The sequence below is a fragment of the Entelurus aequoreus genome, linkage group LG08 (assembly GCF_033978785.1).
Source record: "Entelurus aequoreus isolate RoL-2023_Sb linkage group LG08, RoL_Eaeq_v1.1, whole genome shotgun sequence".
NCBI classification, from domain to species: domain Eukaryota; kingdom Metazoa; phylum Chordata; class Actinopteri; order Syngnathiformes; family Syngnathidae; genus Entelurus; species Entelurus aequoreus.
Window position 1 is genome coordinate 43,989,073 of NC_084738.1, and position 16,000 is coordinate 44,005,072.

General features: G+C 39.9%; 1 protein-coding gene, 2 long non-coding RNA genes and 1 pseudogene across 8 annotated transcripts in view; 3 read left to right on the forward strand and 1 right to left on the reverse strand.

The window, feature by feature from the left end:
- Positions 1-253: 253 nt before the first annotated feature.
- Positions 254-5,424, forward strand: LOC133656394 (uncharacterized; annotated as a pseudogene).
- Positions 5,425-6,361: 937 nt separating this feature from the next.
- LOC133655102 (uncharacterized) lies at positions 6,362-7,966 on the forward strand. The gene is made up of 4 exons (XR_009826951.1): positions 6,362-6,974; positions 7,058-7,108; positions 7,400-7,461; positions 7,569-7,966. It is a non-coding gene; the product is annotated as an uncharacterized LOC133655102 (long non-coding RNA).
- Positions 7,967-8,918: 952 nt separating this feature from the next.
- LOC133655910 (uncharacterized) lies at positions 8,919-15,844 on the forward strand. Its single transcript, XR_009827064.1, has 3 exons — positions 8,919-9,060; positions 10,569-10,749; positions 13,388-15,844. It is a non-coding gene; the product is annotated as an uncharacterized LOC133655910 (long non-coding RNA).
- Positions 9,793-16,000, reverse strand: part of ptk2aa (protein tyrosine kinase 2aa) — a 109,433-nt gene continuing 103,225 nt past the window's right edge. For all 6 annotated transcript variants that reach the window (XM_062056538.1, XM_062056537.1, XM_062056532.1 and 3 more), the window contains 2 exons: positions 10,771-10,856; positions 9,793-10,690 (listed from right to left, as the gene is read on the reverse strand). In XM_062056538.1, the coding sequence (XP_061912522.1) occupies positions 10,570-10,690; positions 10,771-10,856 (207 nt within the window). In that variant the 3' untranslated portion in view covers positions 9,793-10,569. The remainder of the gene's footprint in view (positions 10,691-10,770; positions 10,857-16,000) is intronic.

Here is a 16,000-nt window from a genome sequence, read left to right on the forward strand (position 1 = left end):
TCTCTAAACCACATTGGTAGAATATGTTTCGTGAAACATTGAAATCTGATTTAAATTTTGCTTTTCCCCTCCAGATTTACCAGTATATTTTGTCTACATCCTACCACAGCTCGCACACGCACACTGCACCACGACATTGCACCACATAACACACACATTACAAAACCAACAGTTCTTTTAAGAACTCCTGACTGACTGTCTGACTGACTGTCTGTGTCCTGATTTTCTCTGGTCAGGTAGGTTCACTGCAATGCTTAAAAAAAATATATATTTCATATCCTGGTTTATAAAAACAGTAACTAATGAGCTATATTTGTGTGTATTTCTACCCTAGAGTATGTCTGAGAGAAATAAAGAAGGTAATCAATAAATCATTCATTTGAATTAGAGTATGATAAGGCATAATAACAGGATTTGAATATCACCATTTAATGCATTGCCTTACTTTTTGCATAGTGCATTACATTTTGATGTTGGAATCAAAATAAATGTAATGAAATACATTCATTTATTCATTCTTTGTGTCCATTTGTTACCCACAGCTATTTTGATTGACCTTGTGTTGCCTTCGTACATGTGTGTGTGTGTGTGTGTGTGTGTGTGTGTGTGTGTGTGTGTGTGTGTGTGTGTGTGTGTGTGTGTGTGTGTGTGTGTGACAGGTGTCCCACTGCGGTACCCCCCACAACATGGAGCCCCACATCCTGGGCTGGAGACCTCTCATGCTCTCCGTGGTCAAGCTCAGGCTGATTTACTTCCTCTTCCTGAGGCCATCCCTGATGATGTCAATGTGGTAAAAAAGATAAAAATTTCAGTGTCAATTTCAGATGATAAAAGTTATGTTTTAGCAGGGGTTTAAGTGATGCTGTGCCTTTTAATGTTTATTCTTTTCCCCTCTGATCTATAGAGACACATTAGTATACTTTTGGATGGTGATACACCAAACATTAATAACATCACCAACAGTGAACTGTTCCACTGTCCCTACTGTAAATACGTGGGTGCAAAATATAAGGTTGACAAACATGTAAAAGGCCATTCGTCAGTGAAACACAAAGGTGCTTATCTAAAATATTACACAAATGAATTAATTTGTATTTTTTCACAAGTATGAATCTTACTCCCTTAATTCCTCTCTTACAGAGTTCACAATAATCAAGTGTGGATTAAGTTGTCGGACGGCAACACATTTTCATTGTTGCTATTGTGCAGCAACACTAATAAATCGATTGCAATTGGTAAGGCACCTACAAATACACCAGGAGGAGGTGCAAGCTGCAGCCCCTGCACAGCTCCCTGTGGCCCCCGCTCAGTTCCCTGTGGCCCCCGCTCAGCTCCCTGTGGCCCCCACTCAGTTCCCTCAGCTCCCTGTGGCCCCCGCTCAGCTCCCTCAGCTCCCTGTGGCCCCTGCTCAGCTCCCTGTGGCCCCCGCTCAGCTCCCTGTGGCCCCCACTCAGTTCCCTGTGGCCCCCACTCAGCTCCCTGTGGCCCCCACTCAGTTCCCTCAGCTCCCTGTGGCCCCCGCTCAGCTCCCTCAGCTCCCTGTGGCCCCCGCTCAGTTCCCTGTGGCCCCCACTCAGCTCCCTGTGGCCCCCACTCAGTTCCCTCAGCTCCCTGTGGCCCCCGCTCAGCTCCCTCAGCTCCCTGTGGCCCCCGCTCAGCTCCCTGTGGCCCCCGCTCAGTTCCCTGTGGCCCCCGCTCAGCTCCCTCAGCTCCCTGTGGCCCCCGCTCAGCTCCCTGTGGCCCCCGCTCAGTTCCCTGTGGCCCCTGCTCAGCTCCCTGTGGCCCCCGCTCAGTTCCCTGTGGCCCCTGCTCAGCTCCCTGTGGCCCCCACTCAGTTCCCTGTGGCCCCCACTCGGCACCCATTGGCTCCTGCAGAATGTTCCACAGCCACTAAAGCATCAAGTAAGCTCAATAAATTCCGTTGTCCTCATTGTAAGTTGATTTTAAACAAAAGAAACTTCAAAACACACTGCAGGAGAAAACACAGCAACCTCCTTGGGACGATAACGAAGGACAGATTTTTGGCCTGTCAGTGTATCGATGCTACACATGGTGTGTTTGCAGTTGAAAAATCTTTTTGTGGTCCTGCAACACCCATACATGTAATCAAGAATATGTGGGGGCCAGCACAGAAGATCATCTGTGAGGTCGACCAGTGTTGTTTGAATGCTGACTTTGCTCAAAGGAGCGAGATGTTGCCTTTCGAGTGCCACCACATCCAATCATTATTGTATTGACCACGCACTGACGGTCAAACCGTGACACTACCAGGTGAGGCCTTGGAAAGAATGGTGGAAAACAAGTGGTTTGGTGAGGAGCGTAAGGCCGGCCTCTTGCGTTGCCAAAAAAATGCTGATGCTGAGGGTGTGCCTCTGTCTGTGCACCTGACTGTAGGTGGTCCACCATCTAAATTTCATATATCCGTTTATGAAAAAAGGGTAACATACTACAGCAGGTTGGGAAGAGTTATTGTGGCATATGATGCAAAGCAAAACACCTGGCATTGTCCCTGCTCTAAAGCGAGACAATCCTGTATCCATAAAGCTGTTGCTAAATGGCATCTGTTTGTAACAAAGAGGGAGCTTTTTAGGAAGGTGAAGAGCACAGAGGAAGAGACGCTTAATCTTACCGAGATCAGCACAGTCCAATACGACAGCGACTCTAACGAGGACAGTTATCCACCAGATGACAGAGAAATTGCAAGGATGCTTAAATACCTCCTCAACCACAAAAAGCTCCCGGCAAATATACCCCAGGCTCTCATAGAGCAGTCGAGAGAGGGAAGAAGAGATGACAGCTTTCCTAAGCACCTTATCCCCAGTGAAACAAAGTGTGTAGAATGTGAATACACACTCTGTGAACAGCTGATAACAGCGAAAGGCAAGATCCTGACAAGCACAGGTGTAGTTGAAGGTTGGTACCATCACAGGTCTTTCTATTGTGTTCTTATCAGTTAATGGGTGACATAATTTATATGTACATTAAAAACAGAAAAAAATGTTTCTACTAATCTCAAATGACATAAAAGCAATAATCATGATCTTTGGTTGGACTGTGTTTTTAGGAATATCAACATACAGGAAATCATGCCTGAACTGTGGCATGATTTACAGATACCAGGAGTGGAAGGAGGGTATCCACAACTTTGATGACCACATCATCCGGTCTCTGCACTTGTGCCTGATGGTCAGGAATGCACTACAGGTACTCTCTCTCTCTCTCTCTCTCTTGCTCTCGCTCTCTCACTCACTACCTCACATACCCACCCATACATACACACACAGACGAAAAAATGTGGGGCAAATAATCATGTCAACGGGTCTTAGATGTGCTTTGCTACCGCAAGCACACTAATAATAAGATATACTTGCTTGTTCCTCTTTTATTAAAATGTATTCATTACAGTTAAATCCTGTAAAATAAAAGACAATTGAAGATGCAACTCTTACAAAATATATTACTTTTATTTTGAAATGTTATAACATTGGAATACTCCTGTTTCTCAGCTATCAGTAAAGTGATAGAAATTATAGAGACAACGGAAAATGTGTCCTTTCCAAACAAGGAAAGAGTTCTGCAGGCATACCTCCACTTTGAGGCCCTAACCGACCATGAATACACGTACAGTTGTGTGTCATGCGGAAACAACCCAACAGTTGTTGTTATGGACCTCCACAGAAAAGGCGTTTTCAATATGCCAGGTGAGTTATACTGTTATTTCACATATTTTAGCTTCATTGTTTGTATAGCACCTCATCTGTCTCTGAATTGTGTAACATCATATTACCCATGCCCTTGAATAACGCTGCATCAAATGTCGTGTTCAGAGTGTTTTTTTAGTGATTGAGCTATGAATAACAAACTATTGTTTTAACAGTGAGTGACATCCCAAGCCCACCTGAAGGCTATGATGGTAATGTTGACGTGGACCATTTCTGGAACACTGTGGCCACAGAAATGCTCAGTCGGGGATTAATCCCATGTAAGTCTTGCTAGTCTTGCTAAAGAACAGTTGGAGAGACAGTAAAGTATATTAAAATGTGTCTAATGTTGTGATAATAATGGCTAATACGCATCACATTTGTTCACAAAGATGGACGGAAGAACCCTTTCGTTGTGCCACCAAGTTATCATCACTGGGCCCCCTGGATTGGCCCACACACCCGGAGGTCAAATTCTGTGTAGAACACAGAATTTGAAAAATTGCAAAGCCCCAAAATGAATGGAGATGATAACTTTGATGATGATGAAAAAATGAATGAGGAGCGGCTCACAGATGAGCTTGTGAACTTGAAGGTGAATGAGTTGATGAAATATGCCAAATCCTATTCTTTATGCTAACAAAAAATATGATTATGCTATATTAACAATATCAACTTCATTGCATGTTCACAACAGGTACAGGAGGTCAGGGCACTGTGCAAACAGTGTGGTGTGGATGATAACAGGTCCAAGGTAGATATGGTCATGAGACTGTCTGACAAAATGTCTAATAGAGTCACCTACAACAAGGTGTTTGAGAAAGTGTGGGGTGCTTCTGGTAAGTGAAATGATATGGAATGTTGAAGATAATTTCACTTTGTTATACATTGTTGTGTTAAAGAAATTACTTATCATTATGCAGTAGGTTAGCTATACATGCTCCTAATGTCAGTTATTACTGTTTTTTTCTGTTTCACAGGTGGTTGGGCAGTTATCACTTGCCCATTTGGAGTTGTGTTTTCAGTAAAATTCAACCTTGGAGCAGAGAGTCCATGTGACTTTGTGGATCTCTTGCTGTCCTGGAAACACCTCCCCAATGTGGCTGTATATGATTATGCCAGGGGTCTGGCACTGCATGCCAACCGCAGGCAGCCAGGAATATTTGCCCCTTTTCAGGGAAGGTCACTGGATCCCACCCCAGAGAACGTGAAGCAGGCCTCAGAGGGAAAGGTCCATGTCAACTTGCCTTGGCTGAAATTTAAAAAAAAGCCAGCTGACAAAGATGGTCACCCTCTCACTGGATCCTCACAGCATTTTGCTTTGAACGATTTGTTCCACCAGGGAAACAGCAAAGACCAGTGTGAGGTTCTAAGAAAGCTGGAGCTTGTGCCTGAACTCGCTGGTCTTATTAACAGCCAGTGTGCGGAGCAGCTGTTTTCAGGGATGAGAAAAAACAATTACTTTTTAAATCAGACAACCTCATCAACACACATTTTTCTACAAAGAAACATTCTCCACCATTACAACATGGCAAGGAACCAAAAAAATCAAAAATCAGTACAGCAAGATTGTCCCTCCAGATGTTTCATTGCAGTTTGACAGCCATGGAAGGGTAGTCTTAGGTATGGGATTGAATCATTATGCACATTTGTCCTCTTCATCTACTTTAGACAATTAAGTTTGTTGCATGTTTTCCTAGAGCTCACTCCCCATCAGCCGTGATGTCAACTGGGTCATCAGTGAATGAACAAGAAGAGTCTCAAGAGTGTGAGTCATGGCTCTATTTTGCACATCATTCAAATGAGAAATGTGACATTTCACACTTAATTTTATTTTTCGGTTGTTGCTTTCTACACTAGTAAATGATGACAGTGAGCAGAGACCTCATGGAGACTTCCCTAGTCTCCACAAGTTTTCAGCAAACAGAGCATACTGGGGACAGAAACTCCAAGACAGCCAGGAACAACTGGTAAAGTTAACTATTGTGCCACTGTGAATGTCACTCATATAATCATACATGTATAAAGACTTTGTTTTCTTCCACTAGCTGTCTCATGTCTTGGATGAGACCAAAAGTCGCACTCAGCACCTTGCAATGGTGAATAACATCATCCTGACCCGCTTTGACTTTTGGACTCTGGGTTTGCAGCGGGACATGGAGGGAACGGTAGGCATAGAGAATATGCTGTGCTGATATGGTTTATGTAATATTTTTCAAAATATTTCAATAATTTGTGTTTATGTGTTCTACTAGATTCTGAACTCTTGTCTCAAAATGATTGAGAAGGTAGTGTAGCTCCTGTGAAATATTTAATTCAAAATTATTGGATAGTCTAGTTCAATAGTCAATATATTTTGACAGTAAGAGATTGAGCAAACTTTCTTTGTTATAGCGGGTAGAGAACCTGTTTGCTGCAGACAGCTATGTCATTTCCTCTCGGTTCCCACCATCATCAAGGAACCCCATGGATCACCTTCCGGTAATTTGTTTAAAAGTTTTGCTCTATTGAGTGAAGTTTGAGCATTTAATATTCAGCTATTGTTGTCTTTTTACAGGATAATGCAGCCAGTCTACAGTGGATTATTCTCCCAGTGTTCGTACCTGGACATTGGACACTCTGTGTAAATACCTTTTATATTTTCTTCCTTTTTTCTCTTTACACAACAAGTTGCTCATTGCTGATTTTAATGTTTTTCTATAATTAAATTCCTGTCAGCTCTTTTGGGATTCCAGGAACATTACACAACTCACTGCAACTGGTTATATTTGAATTTGAATATTTAACAGATACTGAGGCCACAGGCTAGGGAGATTTTCTTCCTAGATTCCCTCTGGGGCAGCGGTTGGAGAGATGAGAGTAGAACCAGTCTATTCAGGTTTTTAGGGCACCTCACATAATCCTGGACAGTGGTAGTTCTGTTTGAAACCACTTGTCCTTTGTTTGTTTTAATTAATGGTTCTGTTTTTATTTGATCTAAAATATTCCATTCCATATTCCAACTATTTTGATTCCTTAAACAGATGGAAACAGAACTATTCATCTTTTTTGAGACGGGCAGTTCTGTTTAAGCCTGTTATGAAAACTTTTTTATTTGAAGTTCCAACCTCTTCCTTATTCAGTTCAAGCTTTGTTCCAAGCGTTTATGCATGCTTTTCAATCAAAAGTTGATTGAAGTTGAGTGACTTTTATTTCGCTTATTATTTGTACAGACACGTTGCTCACAGCCTCTCTTCTGGCCCCTGGAGAGAGCTTGGTGTGAATGATGTCCAGGTGAGACATTACATAATAGCATTTGCTAACTTTTTACTATTTTCTTGCCATACTTTTCTTAAAATACATTGTTCACACCTCAGGGCCTAACCAAGCAAGGGTGCTCCAACAACTGTGGCGTGTTTGTTTTGATGGTAAGACCAAATCAGCATGTTATAGCATTGCTGTTGTCTGTAAAAATGTTTGCTTGCTACATTAAAACCACATTAATTTGTATTGAAAAAAATGTATCCTTGGGAATACGCCTGACATTATATTAACCAGTACCTCTTGACTCACAGTACACTCTGTACATTGTAATGGGGGCCAAATGTGATTGTGAATGGGGGAGGTATGTGTAAATCGTGACACATTATGCTTAGTGTACAAGGTGTTATTTTTTTTTTACAACATATTAACATCTTCCTGCATTTCCTTCTTCAAAGGAAAACATGCTGCAAATTAGGAGATGGTGGTGTCTCGCTCTCCTGCAGAACTTCCCCATGCCGTAAGTGCCCTGAATATCCCAAATCACAAAAAAAATGTTTTACTCACGGTCAACAGACCAACATGAATGTTTTCATAGTGAATGTATGTTGTCATTAAATCACTAAGGTCTGAAGAAGACCGATTGCAGGACAGAAAACGGCGACGAGTGCAAGGAGGGCTACAGGTGAGAGGTCATGTGATTATTTAGTCTTGTAGTCAACTATTGCTAGACTAAAGCGTAATTCCTCCACTTATTTCAATTACCTTAGTTTTACATCTTGCATTGTTATTGTGCCTATAAGAACCGCAATCTGTTTCCTTTCTAGACAGTGGAAAAAGAACAGAACTGGAAACAGGGAACAGGGTTGCTTGTTATGGGCCAGAAAAATACCTTGATACTTGCCATTGTTAAACATTTATGGAAGCTTAAGGAATGTATTTGGCTAGGCTAAAACAATTTTTTTTTTTCTTTACAGATCAAACATTTTTAGCCTGGGGTGAAAAATAAAATCAATGATGCAAAGTCTTCTGTCTTTGGTTTATTTGACTTAGCTAATATAATTGAGTGTACAAATCTTCTGTCTTTGGTTTATTTGACTTAACTAATATAATTGAGTGTACAAAATAATATGTCTATACTCTTATGGAAATGCTATGGTTTATATATATATATATATTTTTTTTTTTCATGGTTAAAAAAATACATTTGACAAGTTAAAAGTAGGAATGTCTAAGTCTATCAAATACATGAACCTTTTTCCATACTATGGTTTATATATATTTTTTTTAAATTGTTTTTTCATGGTAAAAAAAACACAATAATAGTGTAGGATCAATACAGAAAATAATAAAGATAATAAAAAATGAATAAAACTACAAAAAAGATGGCAGATACATTTGACAAGTTAAAAGTAGCTTTATATATATTTTTTTTTTATTGTTTTTTTTTCATGGTAAAAAAAACAATAGTGTAGGATCAATACAGAAAATAATAAAGATAATAAAAAAGGAATAAAACTACAAAAAAGATGGCAGATACATTTGACAAGTTAAAAGGAGCTTTATTGACGTTTGAGAATGTGCTGCCGGATCTCCGCCACCAGATAGAGCCCCCGTGGTAAAAAAAAAAGAAAATTTCACAAGTTAAAAGTAGGAATGTCTAAGTCTATCAAATACATTAACCTTTTTATATATTTTACAAGTTAAAAGTAGGAATGTCTAAGTCTATCAAATACATTAACCTTTTTATATATTTTATATATTATATATATATATTTTTAATTGTTTTTTCATGGTAAAAAAAAATACATTTTGACGTTTGAGAATGTGTGCTGCCGGATCTCTTGCCACCAGATGGAGCCCGCGGGCGCCCGCGGGCTCAACGTTGAGACCCGCCCACATTGAGGGAAAATAAGCCCCTCCTCGATCTGCGGGCTGCAGCCAGGGGCACTTGGTTCTTTGAGGTAGAGGGGGGCATTTCCATGGAGGCACTGGTGGGTTAGCAGGGAGACATTGAATTCAATCCTGAGTGGAACAGGAAGCCAGTGAAGGGATTTGAGAATTGGGGTGATGTGGTCATATTTCCGCAGTCTCATCAGGATCCTAGCAGCACTATTCTGTAAGTACTGCAGCTTCTGGATGTTCTTGCTGGGGATCCCGACAAGAAGTGAGTTGCAGTAGTCTAGCCTGGAGGTACCAATCGTTCCGCGGACCGGTACCGGGCCGCAACCCGGTGGTTGGGGACCACTGTTCTGGACGATACTCCACATTGTCTTCCTCCTTTAGAAACCTGTTCATCTGTATCACTATGCTGCTCTATGTCCTCTCCCTCATTTTCACCAAAAATATTATCCAGAATTTCTCTCACTGTAAATCTTGTTTTCATTTTTGCATGCTGTAAATTGGAGATGTGCACTCTGCAAGTCACCAACTCTATACTGAATTGACCTCACATGTCTGGACATGCCCGTCTTTGTTTGTTTTTGTAAAATGAGAATGCCCTAAAGCTCACATGATTGGGAGAGGAGCTGGCTGTCAGTGTGTTCAGTTTTGGCTCTAATTATTGCTTTATAATCCTATTTTTATAACTGGATCGAAACCGACCCTAACAACACCAAAGTCATAATTTCAACCAGAGCATTTTATAATTTAGTGAAAAGAACAAAAACTGTTTCATTTTGTTGAAATAGAGGTTCCTGACAAAGTCAAAAAGCCTTGAAGCAAAAAAATACATTTATGTGGTTCTTTTATGCATTTAAAAACTAAAACGGGTCGGTGCCGACCTTTACACAAGACGAAGTTTAAATTTGATCAACACTAATGCATACATATTTTTTTTTGCACCTGCAAATAATGTTTTAATGAAAACAGTGTGTTTTTATTTGTGACTGTACATGTGACTCTTTCCTGAGAGAGTTCAACTCCAGGCAGAGGTAATAGTGAACATTGGAATGAAGAGCTCCAGGAAGAACAACACGTTTGTGAAGTAAAGTGAATTTGTCTAATTCAAAACATCCATTCAGCCAATAAATAAATCATGTACTATTAACAGTATTGGATTCTACTTTAAAATTGTTTACAAATCGCCAATGTGCTTTGAAAAGTGGACACTATGTAAAAAAAAAAACAGTGATATAATTATAAATAAAAACAAGAAATAGTTATTTAGAACATTGTGGAAAGAGTATTTATGGCTTTTAACATCCTTCATTCCTCAAAGGTGTTGAAAAAATATAGTTATGTATATTTATCATGTTAACTTCAAAAGTGGCCTATGGCATGATGTCTTAAGTCTTTTTTCAATACAAAACGCTTTTAAAATTTCCATCATTAAAAGCCTGAAAAACGAAACGATTAAAAAAACATCCTATAAAGAGTCAAGGCTGCAAATATTTATATATATATTTATATATGTTTTTAAATCTTCATGATCCTGCTCCTCTGTGTCAGTTCCAGTTCATCACGTGATAAGTCCTTCAAACGCGTCATCACGTGTTAAATAAGTCAAAAGAATAAAAAAAGATGTGATGAACAAGGTTTTTTTTTACAAGTAAGTGTTTGCGATGGCGTCTGATTGTTGTCCATCGCTTCAGCAATGCTGACACTTTCCCCGCTTCCGTCCCGCAGGCTAATGCGGCCTCGTGATGGTCTTGAGTCGCGACTGGTCGATGACGTCTAGCAGGTTCTTGGCATCAACGGCGAGGGCGTGTGCCGCCATCAGCATCTGCTTCTTGTAGTCCTTCTGCAGGCTGAGGGACAGAAGCGACACATCAACACAGAGGAAGTCAAAGGAGAGAAGAGCGCCGTGGTGCGTTCAGGTGCTTTTTACCTCGTCATGACGTACTGCTGTGCGAGTTTCATCTTGGCGATCAGCTCCGCCAAGTCGGAATTCAAAAGCTTCTGCGCCATCTCGATCTGGAAAAATAAATTAACTTTTATTTACAAGCCATGAAATTATCTGATGAGATGAGAATGAGATATTAGCTTTAATACATGTTAAATGGAAGTTATGTTTAAACAAAAAATCTGGCTATTACCATTTTTATTGATTACAAAAACTTTTCGAAACACTTTAAAGGCCTACTGAAACCCACTACTACCGACCACGCAGTCTGATAGTTTATATATCAATGATGAAATCTTAACATTGCAACACATGCCAATACGGCCGGGTTAACTTATAAAGTGCAATTTTAAATTTCCCGCGAAACTATCGGTTGAAAACGTCTATGTATGATGACGTTTGGGCGTAACGTCGATGGTTGAAACGGAAGTATTCGGACACATTGTATCCCAATACAAACAGCTCTGTTTTCATCGCAAAATTCCACAGTATTCTGGACATCTGTGTTGGTGAATCTTTTGCAATTTGTTTAATGAACAATGGAGACTGCAAAGAAGAAAGCTGTAGGTGGGATCGGTGTATTAGCGGCTGGCTGCAGCAACACAACCAGGAGGACTTTGAGTCGGATAGCAGACGCGCTATTCGACGCTAGCCGCCGAACGCATCGATGATCGGGTGAAGTCCTTCGTCGCGCCGTCGATCGCTGGAATGCAGGTGAGCACGGGTGTTGATGAGCAGATGAGGGCTGGCGTAGGTGGAGCGCTAATGTTTTTATCATAGCTCTGACGAGGTCCTGTAGCTAAGTTAGCTTCAATGGCGTCGTTAGCAACAGCATTGCTAGGCTTCGACAGGCGGCACAGCATTAACCGTGTAGTTACAGGTCCAGTGTTTGGTTCGGTGTCTCCTGATAGTAGTATTGTTGATCTTCTGTCTATCCTTCCAGTCAGGGGCTTATTTCTTTTGTTTCTATCTGCATTTAAGCACGATGCTATCACGTTAGCTCCGTAGCTAAAGTGCTTCACCAATGTATTGTCGTGGAGATAAAAGTCACTGTGAATGTCCATTTCGCGTTCTCGACTCTCATTTTCAAGAGGATATAGTATCCGAGGTGGTTTAAAATACAAATCCGTGATCCACAATAGAAAAAGGAGAGAGTGTGGAATCCAATGAGCCCTTTTACCTAAGTTACGGTCAGAGCAAAAAAAGATACGTCCTGCACTGCACTCTAGTCCTTCACTCTCACGTTACTCATCCACAAATCTTTCATCCTCGCTCAAATTAATGGGGTAATCGTCGCTTTCTCGGTCCGAATCGCTCTCGCTGCTGGTGTAAACAATGGGGAAATGTGAGGAGCCCTTCAACCTGCGATGTTACGCTACTTCCGGTACAGGCAAGGCTTTTTTTATCAGTGATCAAAAGTTGCGAACTTTATCGTCGTTGTTCCCTACTAAATCCTTTCAGCAAAAATATGGCAATATCGCCAAATGATCAAGTATGACACATAGAATGGATCTGCTATCCCCGTTTAAATAAAAAAAAAATCATTTTAGTAGGCCTTTAACTTACCTATGTACATTATTAAAATGTAATCATATCTCAAATACATATTTTAAATATCACTTTTTATTTAACATTTTGTTAAAGTTATATCTTAAGTGCAGACACAAGGCAAATGTTTATGAATAAATTATGAAAGTATATGTAATTGTATGTAAATACTTTAATATATAGAATATTTTTTTCTGAATAAAAAAAATGTATACAATATTAAATAATGTAAATATCAATAAACATCAAATATATAGAGGACAGATTAAAAAAACAAACAAATTAATAAATTTTTTTTAACTTGGGACTTCCTGCGGGCCGGATTTTGGACGCATAGTTTGGGGACCCCTGATATACAGCATGAAAATGATCATTATAATCATAAGGAATGTTTCTCATTAAATATTTTTCTAATTTAAAAAATAATACTAAAAAAAATATATATATATTTATCAAATATATACAACATTAAAATAACTTAAAAATATAACATAAGTTAAGTATGTTCTACATGAAAAAGTAGAATTATATATAAGAAAGTATACACAAACACATTCTAAGAAAAAAGTAATATACGGTAATTATTAATAAATAATTAAAAATAAATTTAAAAGAATAAAAAAATAAATAAAAAAATAAATAAATATATATATATATATATATATATATATATTAGAGATGCGCGGTTTGCGGACACAACCGCGGACTCTGCGGATAATCCGCGGGTCGGGCGGATGCATGACGAAAAAAATAGATTTTAAATAGATTCGGGCGGGTGGCGGTTAAACCAATTCGGAAATATATATACATAGTTAAATGTTGTTACCCACATACGAAAAACGAGCAGCACTCTTTAAAACAGGCAATTATTCATCAGGCACTGCTGCAGCTGTCACGCCAAATTTCTTCCCCCCTACAAAAACCTCCCTCCCCCCCCCCATTTACTTCCGGGGCTGCGTCCAATAAAGTCACAAAGTTGCCGGGGGTCCTTAACCGGCACGCGACTGTCCTGTTTCGCGTCTGTACAAAAAAAAACAATAATCGATTTCTTCAGATTCCAGCAGCTGTCAAAGACGAAGTATCCTTCCAGCGACGGGGAGTCAAAGCCGAAGTGCGATCGATCGCTGTCAATGACGTAAGAGGAAACATGACCACGGAAGTAAATGGGGGGGGGGGGGCACAGCACACCACAACCCAACAGAAGAAGAAGAAAAAAATAAAAAGATGGCATCGCCGGCAGCAAACGTGGGAATACTAAAGACCAGGTAAAAAAAATAATAATAGTCAACACTTTCTTAATGGAAATGACAATAATATTATAATAATGATAAATAATATTATCACGCATTAATATCTCTTAGCCTCTAATGCGTGGCCAAGAGCTATTAATGCCACGCAAGAGATATTAATGCCTTGCATCGTCTATATTAGATATATAACAACGGGTGGGTGGCGGGCGGTTGTGGTTTTGATAAAATGTTAGTTCGGGTAATGGCGTGACGACTTTTGTGATGCGGTTGCGGATGAAATAATTGCCTATCCGCGCATCTCTAATATATATACAAATCCATCTATTTTCTATTATACAATATGTAATATAATATTTAATAAAATAAATATAAAATCATACAAATAATAAAGAATAACATTTATACAAAAAATATGAAATACACATTGAAGGGGTCATATTAGGATTTGTTTCTACATTTAAAACACTTCCTTGTGGTCTACATAACATGTAATGGTGGTTCTTTGGCCAACATTTTGAATAGATTATGTTGCACAGATCATCTTCAATCTGACCGTCTCTTCAGGATGTGCAGCTTTGTCTGCGTTTCATTTACATTGGAAGTGGGAAGAGGGAGATGGGAATGATGTCAAACCCGAGTTGAGGGCTTTCCAGTTACAATGTCGGAAATCAAGATGCCACATCCACGAAAGCTATTTTTGCACTTACCCTGTCTGAATATAAACAACTTGTGTGAAAATATGCACTCTTTCTTCAACCTTTAAACACGGTGGATAAAGAGGAAAAACAGACGCTATTGCTCGCGACGTACGGCGTTATATACCACTTGAAATGAATGCACTTTACACTACAGTGACGTTAACATATATAAACGTATAACAATACATTGTATATGACCGATTTACTGCAACAAAAACTAATCAGAAGTGCCAATAACTTTATATTATAGAAGCGGACATCATTGTGTCCATCCAGAGCAGCCATCTTTGAAACAAACTCGGGGGTGCTGAGAATGCTCCGACTTTCCGAGTCGGAAATCCGACCTCGAAGGGTGTTCCAGTTGAAATTCCGACGAGGAACTCGGAAATTCCAACTTCACAGTACAAATGGACCGCATCATTATTTACGAGCCTCCACCTTGACTGTGTCTTGTCCCCCGCCATCTTTGTTGTAGTTTTTAGGGCTTTCATAGAGTCTACTGAAAGATTAAGTTAGAAATGTACGCTACGTTGTATTAGAAATAGCAACAGCCGAGGATGCATGTGCATGTATGAGCTAGTCTGCCCCACAACAAGAGGATTTAGAAAAAGAAGGAGCTCATCGACTTCAGCGTCGGACTACAATGGCGGACCCGTGCAAAGCCCTTTGGGTAAATTTCGACCATATATGGAAAATCCGGTAATGTTTTCAGTGCGAAAATCGTCACAGGTTGTGCAAATTTTTAACGGCTTGTTTGACGAAGTAAGAAGGAAGGCAAGATTATTTAAAATATATCTCCAACATGCCTCCACGGTTTGATTTCAAATTTTCGGGACATATAAAGATACACAAAAACAGGTACCAATAAGCAGTGTTGGGACTAACGCGTAACTAAGTAACGCGTTACTGTAACGCCGTTAGTTTCGGCGGTAACTAGTAATCTAACGCGTTATTTTTTATATGCAGTAACTCAGTTACCGTTACGGCATGATGCATTACTGCGTTATTTTACGTTATTTTTATGTAGTATCGGCTAGAAACAGAAGATCTGAGTGTGTTTTATTGGAGCGCTCCGGTGGAAAATAAGAGGCGTGCTTTCTGTGGGTGGGGGAAAGCACGCCTCCCCGCAGGTTGTTAGCCGTACTTCGGGGCTAACAACCTTCACTTTACCCGGAAGAGGGTCTTTACAGCTGAGGGTGAATGACGAGACCGGCGGTTTGGTGAAACTTTGTGACTTTATTGGACGCAGCCATCCACCAAGCTAAAACACCTGCACACACTCACTGTCGCCGCTCCCTCACCTCTCTCGCCCACTCACTCACTGACGTCACTCACCTCACATGTTGTCATATCTTAAAGGGCCACACACACACACATACGCTACTCTCATAACAACTAACAAGACATCATGGTGAAGCCAGAAGTCGAGTTTTTTAACATGGAGACATTCTCAATACTTTTCTTTTGTCGAGCACAAAGAAAATAACATTTTAGTTAAATGTAAGTTGTGTCTTGGATCAAAGATCCTATCTACTTAGAGTTAAAGTTAAAGTGCCATTATGTTGCAGCTATTTAAAATAGTTTTGTCAATTTATAATAAAATAAATAATAAATTGGCCCTTTGAAACATATCTTTGTCTTTGTGTGTTGTATGTAGACCACATTGTTTGTGTGTTGTATGTAGACCACATTGTTTGTGTGTTGTATGTAGACCACATT